The sequence below is a fragment of the Salminus brasiliensis genome, chromosome 9 (assembly GCF_030463535.1).
Source record: "Salminus brasiliensis chromosome 9, fSalBra1.hap2, whole genome shotgun sequence".
Lineage (NCBI taxonomy): Eukaryota > Metazoa > Chordata > Actinopteri > Characiformes > Bryconidae > Salminus > Salminus brasiliensis.
Window position 1 is genome coordinate 42,048,627 of NC_132886.1, and position 16,229 is coordinate 42,064,855.

At 50.2% G+C, this 16,229-nt stretch overlaps 2 protein-coding genes across 2 annotated transcripts in view; one reads left to right on the forward strand and one right to left on the reverse strand.

Annotated features, from left to right (window-relative positions):
- Positions 1–648, forward strand: part of apoda.1 (apolipoprotein Da, duplicate 1) — a 3,156-nt gene extending 2,508 nt beyond the window's left edge. Inside the window, exon 5 of the mRNA XM_072687048.1 lies at positions 200–648. Coding sequence (XP_072543149.1) covers positions 200–435 — 236 coding nt within the window. The 3' untranslated portion in view covers positions 436–648. The remainder of the gene's footprint in view (positions 1–199) is intronic.
- A 1,716-nt stretch (positions 649–2,364) lies between these two features.
- copa (COPI coat complex subunit alpha) lies at positions 2,365–15,990 on the reverse strand. Its single transcript, XM_072688547.1, has 29 exons — positions 15,498–15,990; positions 13,290–13,403; positions 13,092–13,165; positions 12,925–13,005; positions 12,757–12,833; positions 12,385–12,494; positions 9,518–9,627; positions 9,324–9,423; positions 8,847–9,065; positions 8,436–8,586; positions 8,227–8,293; positions 7,984–8,059; positions 7,772–7,854; positions 7,367–7,592; positions 6,879–7,017; positions 6,476–6,638; positions 6,146–6,292; positions 5,694–5,883; positions 5,404–5,499; positions 5,099–5,187; positions 4,852–4,975; positions 4,618–4,707; positions 4,410–4,516; positions 4,091–4,240; positions 3,646–3,969; positions 3,410–3,520; positions 3,113–3,274; positions 2,828–3,022; positions 2,365–2,702 (listed from the first exon to the last, which is right to left on the reverse strand). The coding sequence occupies exons 1-29, from the start codon at positions 15,535–15,537 to the stop codon at positions 2,643–2,645; spliced, it is 3,675 nt and encodes a 1,224-aa protein (XP_072544648.1). The 5' UTR covers positions 15,538–15,990; the 3' UTR covers positions 2,365–2,642.
- Between the last annotated feature and the right edge of the window lie 239 nt (positions 15,991–16,229).

Here is a 16,229-nt window from a genome sequence, read left to right on the forward strand (position 1 = left end):
GTTATTCAGATTCAGTGATTCTGATTCAGTAATTCCGATTCAGAGAATCAGTGATTCAGATTCAGTGATTCAGAGAATCAGTGATTCAGATTCAGACTTGTTCAGATTTTGGCTGAACTGCTGCTTTAAGCTGGTGAATGATGAAGGTGTGTTAAATGCAGTATTGACAGTGTGTGTGTGTGTGTGTGTGTGCGCGCAGTACTGCCGTACACTCCGTACTGGATCCTCTCCACCGACTACGTCAACTCTGCCCTGGTGTACTCCTGCACTGACGTCCTGAGGCTCTTCCACGTGGACTTCGCCTGGATCCTGGCCCGAGGTCGCTCTCTGCCCGCGGCCACCATCAACCACGGCAAGGAGGTGTTCGCCAAGAACAACATCGACGTCAGCCGCATGATCGCCAGCCGACAGCAGGGCTGCGACAAACACCTCTGAGACCTCAGGACCACCCTCAGGACCACCCTCAGGACCACCCTCAGGACACTCCTCAGGACAGGACCCCCTCCTCTCGATGTCCCCTCCCGATGTCCCCTCCCGATCCCCAACCGTCACTCAGACAAACTGGAGCTACAAAGCTAATGTAGCTAAAGTAACGGAGACCTGCCCTATCCCCCGGCTGCCTAACACGCCACTGACCGCTGGCGCTGTCGCTGTCGTCGCTGTCGCTGTGATTATGATTATTATGTCCGCTACATGCTGTTTGGTCGTTTATCACTGGTCACTAAAATGAAAATGCACTTGAGCTTTGAGGCTAATCTAGCTAACGAGTAGTGAAGCCTCACCATCGCGCACCGCTGTGTAACTGCATGACCAATCATTAACATGAGCTCCATTAAAAATAAAAAATATTAAGTGTTTGTTTATTAAAAAAATCTCATCTCTGCTTCTGGAGTCTATGGATCCATATGCCGCCCTCTGGTGGTCAGGAGGCATGAACATAGAACTGGGAGTTTATTAGCACCATGAGGCTAATGTTGCTAACCAGCACTGTACCCGTGATTGGACAGGCAGGAGCTCACTACTAACCTACCTGTGTCACTATTTGTACTTAAATTAAAAGCTAAAGGCAAATTTTCATCATAGTGGAACAATTCAGTTAGCATCCGCTACTCTTACCTGTGCATTAGCCTGACAGCGCTAAAGCTAGCACAGCCATCTTCAGGCACTGAGCGGTTCGGCTGGATTTGGGGGTGAGGAGGGAAAGTTCTGATGGATTTAAGAGAACCCTCCCACAGCAGTGAGGTTCTGTACACCTGGACGTCACGTTCTCCGGCTATTCTGGGAATTCTGAGGGAAAACGTCACCATATTTAACAAAGTAAAGCCAAAAGGCCGCATTTACCTGTTAGCCTGTTAGCCTGCTTCACTGCTGCGGGAGGAGGGTGGTGTAGAGAGCGGGATCGCCTACACGGCCCGGTCACACAGCGCTGCAGTTCCGCCGCTGCGCCCCCTCCTGGTCCGGAGGTAGGAGAGGCGCTGTTGGAGAGAGCAGCTCTGCTGTGTTAGCGCTACGTTAGCATCTCTCATCACAACTCTGTGCAGGTGGGCTCTTCATGCACCCCACTCAGACCAGCAACACCTGAGCAACCACCTGGGAGACCAGAGCAACGGCGAGAACAACAGATCTTCAGTCCTGAAACAGGGTTCTCCGACAAGAACCAGCTCCTCGTGTTTTAGGCCATCTGGAAGTACTCATATAATGCTGTGGGCTGCTGTGGTTCTACATAGAACCTTTGCCTTCACTAGAGAACCCTTAAGGAACACCCCCTTTTTTTTTTAAAGGATGATACTGGAGGGAAGTTCTCCAGGGCCTGAGAGACACCCCAGGAGAACTAGAGAGCTGGATGTGATGTACACTGTACAGTCTCCTACTGACCAGTGGTCTCCAAATCTGATCAGCCGCTCAGTTACAAAATAGAAAGCACGGGTTTCCATCCGGTCACTGTAAATGACCACTTACTGACCAGCATCATGTGAACAGAGAGAGAGAGAGAATGTGTGTGTGTGTGTGTGTGTGTATATGGAAGCCTAAGAAAAGCCACCCCTTCTATGATACTGTGCTGTACAGCTCCATCAGGTGGCCTTACTGCAGACTGCAGAACAGAGCTGGGTAGTTCCAAATAGTCCCATACTACTACCACCCCCCCCCCCAAATTATTATTATTAATAAAGCACACAGATCATGATTAATCCAGGAACTAACCCTCTTACTGCTTATGGCTGAACATCAGGAGCAGAACCTGGCCGTTTAGGTGTAAAATCGAAGCAAATCTAAAGTGCTGAGGTTCTGCGCCGTGGTGCTGCAGGTTCACGTGTGGCAGGTGGTCCGGGTTTCCGGGCTGGAGGAGCTGAGTGAACACACGGGTCATTTGAGGACTTTTATTGAGTATTTGAGGAGATAAACAGATCAGAACATCAAACACAGCATTAAGAGGAGAGAAGAGCGAGAGGATCAGAGGGACTCGAGCTGAAGCTCAGCCGGGACAGAAACACAGACTGACGGACTGATAAACAGCCACCAGGAGGAAGAGCAGGGTAATCTATTCCACCGCCGTCCTGAACGAGTCGGTCGAGCTTCTTCATCTGCAGCGGGCGAGTACAGGAAAGTGTGTGTGTGTGTGTGAGATCGGTGATTCTCTGCTCTCAGCGGAACTGCAGGGGGCTAATACGCAGACCAATCACATCCTTACCGATCTCCGTTACCTAGGAGACAGATCAATAAAGTCTTTTTTAGCTACATCAGATAAACAATAAAAATGCACACAAAAACTGAAGGAATGGAAGCTAACGAGGCTAACGAGCAAGCTAACCTCAGCCATACTACTGACCTGTGTGACCCGGCAGACCTGGCCTTTGTACGTGGGGCAATAGCAGGCGCCGGACAGCGGGCACTTCTCCACGGGCCGCCCGCGGTACAGCGGGGTGAAGGAGGCGGCGCACAGGTCGAAGGGGTTATGGGGGTCGTAGTTCAGCTGGTGGGCGTCGGTCAGGGTTTTCTCACAGGCAGCCAGAATCTTGCGCGTCTGAAACGGAAGAGCCAGACAGGGCGGGTCAGAGGGTCTCTCAACCAGACAGACAGACAGGCAGACAGACAGGCAGAGGGTCTCGCTCACCTGCTGTGCGACCTCAGGTTTGGGGCCGAGCTCGAGGAGGCGGCGGGCGAACCCTGCAGCTGTTTTGAAGTTTCGGAGTTTGAAGAAGAGATTGAGCGCCGTGCGCAGCACCAGCACCATGTGCACCGGCTGCAGGTTACAGTGGGTGAAGTACGCTGCCATCTACAGACACACACACACACACACACACACACACACAACGAGATATTAGATCACCTACAGCTACGATTCCCTCTGATGGTCAGAGCTATGAAGGGACCGTTCACAGCACCAGCAGCGGTACGGAGCCTGCAGTACCTCACACAGCCTCTTCTGCTGATCCAGCGTGTCTTTAGGCAGCTTCTTCCGCTCGGTCTCCATGGTCAGACCCACGATGTACTCTCTGCAGATAGTGATCAGCTGCTGAGCCTGAGAAACAACACATCAAACATTACTCATCATTTCCTCAGCTTAGGTTTTTAAGTAAAGGACAACGGACGCCCCGTCATAGCGAGGATGTGAGCGACTCGTGGCCCGTGGGTTAAATCACACACCTCTGCGATCTCCTGTTTGTTGTCCACCACCAGCAGAGGCACGGACAGCAGAATGGCCCTGAATCGCTCCACAGCCTCCTCGAAGCGCCCGGCCGTGGTCAGCTGGTAGCACTGCTGCAGGCGGGCGATGAGGTCGGCGAGACGCAGCCCCACCGCGGGCAGCCCACCCTTCAGCCCACTGTCCTTCCAGTTCCTCTGGGGGTGACCCTGCAGGCAGGGCAGTGACGGCAGGCCCAGATAACACGTCCGGCCGCGGGAGAACGTCTGCAGGAACAGCTGCTTATACGGACTGAACTGGACCACGCCGACCTGATCATGCAGTAACTGCAGAGGAGCGAGAGAGCGAGAGAGAGAGAGAGAGAATGTTAAAGGAGCGACTATAACTGGATGGTTTCACTACACACTTCTATCCCATGAAGTATTCTAACGCTGCTGAGCTCTTTACCCTCATGGCAGTCTCGAAGGACCCGGCGAGCATGTGGTCGACGGGCAGCTGGGAGTTATTACACCACATCTGGGTGGGGCTAACACCTTTAGTGGGCGGGACAAAGAAGCCTTCTCCTTCAGCTCCTCCCCGTGCACCAGCAGGCACGTCCTATTGGTTCAGAAAACAACATATTTTTTAATTGTTTAAAAATTAATAAATCAGTTACATTCAGAATCACGCCGTTGGAACAGGGGTGCTCGACCCTTTGCGTAACGCTGTGTAAATGCCGTTCTGTGGGCTGTATAAGTAGATATTTAATGATAATGGAGCAGCGTACCAGTTCTGGGGGCAGGTCCAGGTCCTCCTCCACCTCCCAGCCTCCGCCCTCCTCCTTACCCACGCCGACATCATCACCCAGACCTTCCGGAGCGTCCATAAACCCGTCTGCACCAGGAGACAAACACTGTCAATGACCAAGAACCCGCAGAACACAACACTGACCAACCGAGTGAGCAAAGAGAGCCAAGCAGCGAGCGAGACCTGACCTTCTTCCAGGTGTAGCTCAGCATCCTCTCCCCATCCTTCTCCTCCAGGGGCGTCCATGTCCAGATCAGCTGCCATCTGACCCGCCCTCCCTAAAGACAGCAGCGCATCGTCATCACTACATCTCTCCATCAGCCCAGACTGAAACACTGCTCCGAGTCAGGCCTCGCTGAGCAGATCTGACCGCTTTACCGAATAGTTCACAGTGGACTCTGCACAACTCGCACGCTCCTCACCTTTGGCAGCGATGGCTCCCTCAAAGAAGCCCTTGGAGACGGTGAGCAGGGGCCAGTTAGTGTCCAGAGGGTTGATGGGGGGAGGTGGCTGAAGCAGCTGGGCATTAGGGTCCACCTCTGGGATCTGCACCACAAAACACACTGCTGTCAGCTGTCTGTACACGCTAAAGAGTGTGTGTGTGTGTGTGTGTGTGTGTGTGTGTGTGTGTGTGAGTGAGAGAGAGAATATAATAATATAACTACTTACCATCTCTTTCTCCAGGTCAAAGGTCTCTTTCAGGGCCTCAGCCTCCTCATCCATGCCGTGAGTGGCAGCAGTCAGATAGGCCAGAGACTCTGCGCGGGCACGCACACACACACACACACACACACACACACACACACACACACACACACAGACAGAGTTACACACTTCAGCCCTGCTTTCAGGGCCTTTACACATTTTAGTGTTGTACTGGTTTTAATGGGTCAGTTTACAGAACCGAGCCCTGCAGTGTTCAGGGTGTGTAGGTGTGCAGTTTGTGTAGTTTGTGTTTATGTGTGTGTACTCACTCTGCCCACAGTTTTTGAGGATGCGGACTCTCTCGCTGACGTCCCCGAGGTACAGAGCGCCCTGATAATGACCACTCATATCCTTCCTTATCTCAGCTACACACACACACACACACACACACAGTTGTTACTGGCTAATAGAAATGTCCCAAACTGTATCCAAGCATATTTTCCCCACATCATTTCATAACTAAATAGAAATAATAATCAATAACTCTGACACACTCTCCCGAATGATCAGACGCTTACTGTAGAGCAATATTGAAAAATCTTGATGAAGGTCCACTCACCGATCTTCATCATCTTCCTCAGCTTGGCCAGGTTGCCAGTGATCAGGTAGAGGAAGGTGAGTTTATCAAAGTTTTTGGTTCTCTGGTAGCACATCTCCACCACCTGGTGGTGACCCTGCAGCAGTGCAGCCTCACCCAAGCGCTCCCAGCAGCTTCGCTCATCCAGGGCCTTTGCTGCCTCCAGCGCCACCTGCAGGACAAGGGGACCAGCAAAATAAACAAACCCTTAAGAGGTATTTTGTGGGATGTACCTGTTGGTCCTGTAAACGCTCTGATTCTGTTCACATGAGCTTCCTGCAGATCTCCCAGAAAGTGAGCCAGCTCCTCCTACAGAGAGGGAAACTGCTGGAGGGTCTCGAGAAATCCCCCTGAACCTCAAACCGGTTTCGTGACCCTGCAGTTCCGTTGGTAGGAGAGGAGCAGTAGGAAATGTAAGGTTCGGCTTTGCTCACCTCAATGTTTCCGCACTCCAGAGCCAGGCTGAAGCGCGTTTTTTCATCCTTCACAAAGTGTAGCGCCACCTCTGGGTAGCCCTTCTTCTGCAGGTAAGCGATGATGGACTGCCCCACCAGCTTAGCGTTACGCACCATGTGCAACACCTGAGGAAACACAGGTGAAAGGGAGGTTTACACAGCTAAAATAAACAGACACCTGGAGCTGGGCTAAACTGCCCAGTCAGCAGAGAACACCCTCAGAAATAATAATCATCATCATCATCATCATCATCATCATAATAACCGTAATGCTGGACAGTCTGAAGGACTGAAGCAGGCGTTACTGACCTCCTCATACTTGCGGTTGACGAGGGCGAGTTTAAAGCGATACTCTGTGGGGTCGATGTTGAGCACGCGAGGTCTGCACTCGCGGTCCAGACAGTACACACTGTTCCCTCTCACACGCGTCACGTAGATGGGCAGGTCCAGCGTGCGGATTATACCGTGATCACTGTGGAGAAAGGAACATCGAACAGGTGAGGGAGCTACCCTTACCCAAACTAAAAGGATCAGTGGGTTAATTCACGCCACCATTTCCAACCACTCCTAATCGCTCAGAATGAACGTGTGTGAGACTGACGTATGTAAATGAGCTCTGCTCTGACAGGCTGCCCTGCCCTGTGTTTACAATGTTCACATGAAGAAAAACAGCTGCAGTCGGAATCTAATCATTCTGCTGGAGGCTCATTACCCAGAGGTGAGGGCGTATTTGATGTGGTTGGAGGTGGTGTAGATGAACACGCCGCTCTCGTCCCACGCGCCGCTCTTCACACGGATGTTCTCATGGATGTTACACAGACTCTCCAACTTCCTGTTACAGATCATGATGGCTGTCGGCACAAACACACCATGAGTTACTGAAACACCTCAAGGTGAGGAGGAATTTATCAAATGTGCACGCGAAGCGAGTCATCTGCTCCTTAGTCTGGTAGAAAAACTTTAAATAAAAGGTGCAACTTCAGGACTTTAGATGGCGCTGTGCTTTAGTTTTTTGGACAAAAAGAGAATCTAGTTATTCATTCACTTACAACAAACACCACCTTGTACCTGTGAAGAAAAGACACAGCCTTTCTCTTCACACCTGAGCATCGGAGCGCTGTTAGGCTTCAATACTGAAAGATGTGAGGGATGCTGTTTTTGGATCTGTGTGTAGTGCAGGCTAGGCTGTTGCTGCAGTACCGTGTTTGGCCAGCAGGGCGACGTGGCTGGTGTCTGCGCTCCACACAACGTATTTGACTTTGGCTATTTTCACGGTGGCCAGAGAACGCTTCTGCTGGACGTCGAAGAGCGTGACTCCGTCAGCGTCCCGCAGCAGCAGAGAACCCGTCCCAGCGTAGAAAATCTCCTCACAGCTCGGAACCTGCACCTTCTTCACAATCTCGTTCTTCAGGTTCTTGATCAGCAGCTGAGGAGAGCACAGCACAGCACAGCCATCACAGCCTCGTTAATAACAACCCTTTCAGCAGCTTAGCCCCGCCCACTTAGTGTGTGCACACACATACATACATACATACATACACACATACACCACATCACAGGAGGGCAATTCAGTTGCCCATGATACGGCCACTTTAAATATCCTACCGAGTGCATGCGGTCCAGAACGGCAAAGCGGTTCCTTGCCACCCACACGGCGGTCAGTCCTGAGGAGCGTTTCCCCTCCGGAGCTACAAAAACACAAACACACACACAATGAATAAACCAGCAGTGTGTGTGTGTGTGTGTGTGTGTGTGTGTGTGTGTGTGTGTGTGTGTGTGGTGAAAGGAAGGCGGTGTGGTGAGCAGTGTACTCTCACCATCAGGGTTCTGGGAGTCACTCTCTCGGGGGATGGAGTACAGGTCATAGGTGCTGTTCTCCAGATTAGTGGCTCTCTGCAGACGAGAAGATCAAACCCCACTCAGCGAACATTAAAGAGACAGTTCAGAAAAAGATCAAATAAAAGCCACTTCCTCTCTACTGTAGTTTGTAACACGGTGCCGACATGAGGGTCCAGCCGTCAGAGAGAGAGACAGAGAGAGAGACAGAGTCTGTAACTCACAGTGCAGAGCAGCACGGCGTTCTCCGCAGGGTTGTAGGACATGCTGAACACGGGGAACTTAGAACCACTGGAGAGAAAAGAACAAACGGATGAGCCGGTGGAACTGCAGACAGACAGACAGAGAGAGACAGACAGACAGAGAGAGACAGACAAACAGAGAGAGACAGACAAACAGAGACAGACAGACAGACAGAGAGAGACAGACAGACCTGCGCAGCTGCATGACGGCGGTGTCTTTGCTGCTGTTGAAGTCGAGCTGGCGCAGGAACCGGTCCTTCACGTAGTAAAGCATGTTCCCATACACCGCGTACGCAGGACGCTCTCGCTCCAGCTTAAACACCAGCATACCGCTGTCATGACCTGAACACACACACACACACACACACACATTATTTACATCTAACTGGTGCTGTTTCCAGGCTTAAACCTCTGCAGGCCGCGTAGGTGGGGCTAAACGTTAGCTGGTTGAATGGGCGGGGCCAAACTGATGTTGTGTCTGAAAAGGGGCGGGGCTAAATTGCTGTGAACTTTCTCATGATACATTAAACAATCTCTACATAACAAACCAATGAAATCAGTCAATCAATAGGGTAAAACCCCTCAACTCCGCCCCCACTCACCTGCAGCAAACAGGTTGAGGTTAGGGTGGGCTCCGAGCACCCAGAAGCGGTCGTGGTCTCTGCGGAAGGTCTGCACCCCTGTCCGTTTGGACATGTCCCACACACGGATGCTCTTATCCTCAGAGTTGGACAGGATCAGCTCCTGCCGAGGGTGGAACACCGCGCAGGACACGTTGTTGTAGTGCCCCCTGCAGGTGTCCAACTCCCACGCCTTCGACTCTGCAGAGAGGGGAGAGGAGAGGGGAGGGGCCGAGTCAGAGAGGGAGAACAGCAAACACAGCTTCCCTTCACAGTGTGTTCAGACCTCACACACAGACTCACACACAGACTCACACTCAGACTCACACTCAGACTCACACTCAGACTCACACTCAGACTCACACTCAGACTCACACTCAGACTCACACTCAGACTCACACACACACACTCACACACACACACTCACACACACACACTCACACACACACTCACACTCACCGTTCATCCTCCATATCTTCACCTGCCGGTCATCAGCTCCTGATACGATGAGGGGCATGCTGGGGTGGAATGCTGCCCAGTTGACCCCTCGGTCATGACCCTGAGGACAAAGGTCAAACATCATCCAGGTCATTGAAAGGGAAATTGTGTTTACAAGTGTTCTGGTCTCGGTTCCGGTTCCTCCGGCTCCTCACCTCCAAAACATGTTTGACCACGGCGTCCGAGGCACCGAACAGATCCACGCCGGTGATGCCACGAACTTCGGTTTCCACGGCGCCCGGAGACAGGTTCTTCTTCCTCAAACCTGGAGGGAAGATTTACAGTCCGACGCACACGGCACCCGTTTACAAGATACACAGGAGAACCCGCGGAGGAGGAGGAGGAGAGAGGGAACAGTATAGCAGTTATAACACAATGCACACACTGCACACACACCCACAATCAGCATCACACACTCACTCACACACACACACACACACACACACACACACACACACACACACACACCCACAGGTATAAAGTACAGTTTAAGCACACAGCGCATTTGTTGGGCTGTTAAACACACACAGGTTCTGAGAAATCCACAACACACCCCTCCTAATCCCGAACCCACACAACTCCCCGATCGGTCCTGCTGATTGGGTAAGAGAAGGATGATCACATGATCGGTTAAACAGAAGATGAGAATCACTGATGGGGAGAGAGAGAGCGAGAGAGAGAGAGAGAGAGATAACTAGCTCATTGTGCTAAAAACAGCTAGCCCAAGCTAACCGTGCTAACTGAAACTATTAGCTAGCGTAGAAGGAAAGAGCAGGAGGAGAAGAGGAGGAACAGGAGAGGAGGAAGGAAGAGAGAGGAGGAGGGAGGAGTAGGTGGAGTAGGAGGAGGGAGGAGTAGGAGGAGGAGGAGGAGGGAGGAGGAGGAACAGGAGAGAAGGAAGGAAGAGAGAGGAGGAGGAGGGAGGAGTAGGTGGAGGAGGGAGGAGTAGGAGGAGGAGGAGGGAGGAGTAGGGAGGAGTAGGAGGGAGGAGTACAAGGAGGAGTAGAAGGGAGGAGTAGGGAGGAGGGAGGAGTAGGAGGGAGGAGTAGGGAGGAGGGAGGAGTACAAGGAAGAGTAGGAGGGAGGAGTAGGGAGGAGGAGTAGGGAGGAGTAGGAGGGAGGAGTAGGAGGAGGGAGGAGTAGGAGTAGGAGGGAGGAGTAGGAGGGAGGAGTAGGGAGGAGGGAGGAGTACAAGGAGGAGTAGGAGGGAGGAGTAGGAGGGAGGAGTAGGGAGGAGGAGTAGGGAGGAGTAGGAGGGAGGAGTAGGAGGGGGGAGGAGTAGGAGTAGGAGGGAGGAGTAGGAGGGAGGAGTAGGGAGGAGGGAGGAGTAGGAGTAGGAGGGAGGAGTAGGAGGGAGGAGTAGGGAGGAGGGAGGAGTAGGAGGGAGGGGAGGATGATCTCAGCACTGGAACGGCTGCTGTGAATAAAAGCCCAACAAAAGCCTGCGTGACGTGAAGGAGCTGCACTAGGAACCGAAGTGCAGGAGTGGATGTTTCCGTAGGGGCAATGGGACCAAGCTGAAGCGCGAGGTGGGGATGGATCTGGGTGGTGGACTGATGGGTGGAGGGGCAGAATGTGCTCTGGTGGGGCGCTGGGTGACCGGAGAGAGGATTAGGACATGCGTGAGTTTACATGGAGAAATGCACGGGTGAGTCATGCAGGAGTCTGCAGCAGAGCTCGCTCCACCGCTCCCAGCCGGCTAATTCCAGCTAACTGCGCTAACTACAGCGTTTACCCACTGAAAAGAGGCATCAGCAGCCAAATCCTACAGCTAAACCAGCTAAAGCCTGCTGAGAAAAAGTGTAGACTGTCTAGATTATTGATTTTATTGATAGATTACTGGCGTCTGATCGGCTAGACTTCCTCCTCCCATTCAGACCGAGTCTGAACTCCACTAGAGGGCGCTGTAGAGACAGCCTCATGTTTCGATCAGACAGGAATTACAATTCAATTCATATTTACTGAACCGCCTAAAACTGTACAACTGTCCAACCACTTATAACGGAAATATTTAAAGAAATTAATTCAAGTAAATTTCAGTTGATTAATTCGTAATTAAATTAACAACAAAAACCTCATTCGGACCCTATGCAGTAGATATCAGACTAGCGCTTTTGAAAAGGTAGTGTTTTAATGTATGCGTAAAGCTCACGTTTGTGGCCGAGTGCCGTAAATGCACAAAGCGTAACCCAAACAGTAACACATGCACATCAGCGTATCAGCCAATCAGAGCGCACTGCAGCGCCCTGCTCCTCCCACAGCTCCTGCTGCAGTAATACTGCTCTATACGCTGTGAGCCAGGAGGGTCAGAGTAGTGCTGAAAGTAGAGAAGGTGCTACAGAGGGTCCGGATTCCTGCCGTTCAGGACGCATGCGGTGAGTGTGTGAGTGAGAGAGAGAGTGAGAGAGTGAGAGAGAGAGTGAGAGTTAAGAGGCTAAAGTGAAAGATTAAACATCCAGCAATTAAAAGAGAAGCAAAGGAAGACATTAATCAATGATTCAGAGCTTTGTTAAATCATGCAGAGACAGAAACACCTCTCACTGACCAAACCGACCTCAAACCCTCACTCCCACTCCACTGCTCACGACTCAGGAATCACTACAATCATAATCATAATAATATTAATAATAATAAATTGTGATGTTAATTCATGTTAATAACTAACTATGTAGACAAAAGGTCTAATTATATATATTATATATATATAACCAGCCTACAGCAGGTCAGTAGCTAAACTGCTGTATGCTGAGTGGGCGGGGCTAAACTGCTATAGGCTGGATAATGCTATTATACATATTTAATTTAGTAAACAGTGATTCCAGACTCCTGAACAGCAGTAAGGGTTCAGGGCAGGTTCGGGTTCGAGGGTGCTGAACCTGTGAGAGGTGTTTGTGTTTTAAGCCCACAGAGATTCTTGCCTGTACACACACACAGGAGAGGAGGAGAGAAAGACTCCCTCTCCCCTCTCCTTCCACCCCAAACCCACCCCCACAAACACTCAGGCCCGTCCCACAACCCTCACCGGAAATATCCCACACTCGCACGGTCTGGTCCAGACTGGCTGACACCACCAGGTCCTCCGACGGGTGGAACTGAGCGCACATCACGTAGTGATTATGGCCCGTCAGAACACTGGAGAGAGAGAGAGAGAGAGAGAGAGAGAGAGAGAGAGAGAGAGAGAGAGAGAGAGAGAGATTAAACCTCGTGGTGATGGGAGGGGTAAATCCAGGTCCAGAAAGTAGAAATCCAGCCCAGGATTTAGTTTCAGCTCCATCCTCCAGTGGAATTCTACTTTCTGGATTTGCCTCCACTGGTGATATGAAATAGGCCGGTGACCTCACAGCCACGGTGCAGCGGAGGGTTCATATATGGACTAGAGAGCCAACACACTCACCACACACAGGTCCTGGACTGCCAGTTCCAGATGCGGATGGTCTGGTCATCTGATGCACTCAGGATCCACGGGTACTCCTGAAAAAGCAAACACAAGAACAGGGGGTCAGGATGGAGCTCGAGAACCACCTGAGCCCTTAAGTGCGACGGAGAACGGAGAAGAACCCACATGGTGGAAGAAGGTGGTGCGGATGTAGTCCAGATGACCCAGCAGGGTGAAGAGACAGCGGCGGAGTTTATAATTCCACACCTGAAACACACGAAGTAACGAACACACACTCAGAACCTCGACTCTACACACAGTCTGATCTGGGGTTTCTAATAAAGTGGCCAGACCTTGATTTTGTAGTCATCTCCTCCAGACACAAACAGAGGCTGCTGTTTGTGAAAGTCGATCCCTCTGACTGGGCCTGCGAACACACACACACACACACACACACACACACACACACACACACACACACACACCCTGTGTTACCCTGTGATACAGATGCAGTACATTCAGAGGCACAACACCGGGCGGTTTGGTCGTACCGTCGTGTTCGTCGAACTTGTCGATGAGGGTGCACATGCGGTAGTCCCACAGCTGGATGACTCCATTGTGCAGGCTGGCAAGGATCCAGGGCCGCTTCGGGTGGAAACTGAGGCCTGAAACAGACGGACGGACCCATCAGAGACAGCGCAGCGGCCAAGCGCCTTAGCAAGGAGCTCTGCAGAGGAGCGTCTGCTCGCTGCCTCAAGACGCGTCATCAAGTATGCGACTGTTGTTATGAGATATGGAGTCCGATCCACCCCGGAGATTTAACTGTTTAGAAAACGTTTACTGTTTAAATTTAGCTTTTAAATCCCGTCTAATATCAAACAATCTAATATTAAACAATCTAATATCAAACAATCTAATACTGTCTAATATTAAACAATCTAATCCCGTCTAATATCAAACAATCTAATCCCGTCTAACGTTAAACAATCTAATCCCGTCTAACGTTAAACAATCTAATCCCGTCTAACATCAAACAATCTAATCCCGTCTAACATCAAACAATCTAATCCCGTCTAACATCAAACAATCTAATCCCGTCTAACATCAAACAATCTAATCCCGTCTAACGTCAAACAATCTAATCCCGTCTAACATCAAACAATCTAATCCCGTCTAACGTCAAACAATCTAATCCCGTCTAATATTAAACAATCTAATCCCATCTAATATTAAACAATCTAATCCCGTCTAATATCAAACAATCTAACGCCGTCTAATGTTAAACAATCTAACGCCGTCTAATATCAAACAATCTAATCCCGTCTAATGTCAAACAATCTAATCCCGTCTAATGTCAAACAATCTAATCCCGTCTAATGTCAAACAATCTAATCCCGTCTAATATCAAACAATCTAATCCCGTCTAATATCAAACAATCTAATCCCATCTAATGTTAAACAATCTAATCCCATCTAATGTTAAACAATCTAATCCCGTCTAATATCAAACAATCTAATCCCGTCTAATGTTAAACAATCTAATCCCATCTAATGTTAAACAATCTAACGCCGTCTAATATCAAACAATCTAATCCCGTCTAATGTCAAACAATCTAATCCCGTCTAATGTTAAACAATCTAATCCCATCTAATGTTAAACAATCTAATCCCGTCTAATATTAAACAATCTAATCCCGTCTAATGTTAAACAATCTAATCCCATCTAATGTTAAACAATCTAATCCCGTCTAATATCAAACAATCTAATCCCGTCTAATGTTAAACAATCTAATCCCATCTAATGTTAAACAATCTAACGCCGTCTAATATCAAACAATCTAATCCCGTCTAATATCAAACAATCTAATCCCGTCTAATGTTAAACAATCTAATCCCATCTAATGTTAAACAATCTAATCCCATCTAATGTTAAACAATCTAATCCCATCTAATGTTAAACAATCTAATCCCATCTAATGTTAAACAATCTAATCCCGTCTAATATTAAACAATCTAATCCCGTCTAATATTAAATAATCTAATACTGTCTAATTTCTACACAGGTGATCTAATCTATTCCAACAGCCAGTTAAAGGGTACCGGATCGGACACCAGTCAGTCAGTACCGGACCGTCTCTGTTCTGATTCTGGAGCAGAAACTCCACACTCAGTGTAACATCAGACAGAGTCTGATCTCTTTACTGTGTTTCCTCCACTGTCTGATCAGACCAGTCAGCTGAATGTAGAGGCTGATAAAGGGAGGCAGTGAAGCTGGTCTGAGGCTCAGATCTCTGATCCTCTCACATCGGACCCGCAGGTCCAGGTTTAGGGAGGCAGAGATCGGACCGGGCGGTGTGACCTCAGCTCTCTCTGCTCCGTCATTATTCTCATCATAATTAACATATTAATAGTTCGTTATTTAAACGCGATCGTTTAAGGGAGTGAACCCTGCGGTTAGAGGATAAATCTGCTCCTCAGCTCATTACAACCCGAGAAGCTCAGAGGGAGCTAATGCTAAGCTAACGCTAAGCTAACGCTAAGCTAACCGGCTAACCGCACACAGGCCCCGGCTGTCTGCCCGGGTCAGAACTCCTCTCTCAGCCCGCTTTAAGCACTTCTGAGGGGGAGAGTAGGAGTCAGGACTCCGGCTGTGAGCGGCCGGGTGCGGCGGGCTGTGAGAGGCCTGTGTGCGGGGTTTTCGGGCCGGGTTCTCCGCTAGCCTGTGTGCTAACCGCCGCGCCAGCCCAGCCCGGACTCACCCTTCACTCGAGCGGACTTGGTCTCGAACTTGGTCAGCATGTCGGCCGGACTCTGCAGCCCTCACTGAGGGCAGCTCACTCTTCCTCTGCGGTGAAGTAAAGCGGAGATATGGCGGCTGGTCCGGACAGAGTGCTGCGCTTCCTGGGCTGAGCTGGGCTGAGCTGGGCTGACACGTCTACACACACACACACACAGCTCCAGCGCTGCAGCGGAACCTCCACGTCACACTCAGTGTGGGGCGCGTCCCAAATCCAGCACAGACCCTCCCTTCTACTCCCCTCACTAGGCAGCCTATGCTGGAACCACACCAAATCACTCATCAGCTTTCTTCATCACTGATGACGCACAGATGCACTACAGGGACAAAAGTATTGGGACACCTGCTCATTTATCGTCTCTTCTGAAGTCAAGGTTCAGTAATAGAGTCTCTCCTGATACTGTCCAGAGAGGAAGACTTTCTACTAGATTCTGGAGGAGGATTGCTGTGAGAATTTGATTGCATTCAGCAACAAGTGAGAGTGAGGTCAGGATGATGATCAACACCCCACCTTATCATCCCCAACTTATCCCAAAAGTACTGGATGGAGCTCCTCCACCATCATTCCAGAGAACACAGCTCCTCCACTGCTCCACAGCTCCTCAATGCTGGGGGGCTTTATACCCCTCTAGTCCACGCCTGGCATTATTAGGCAGCATGGAGCCAATAGGGTCATGGTGATGATCTGCTCCAG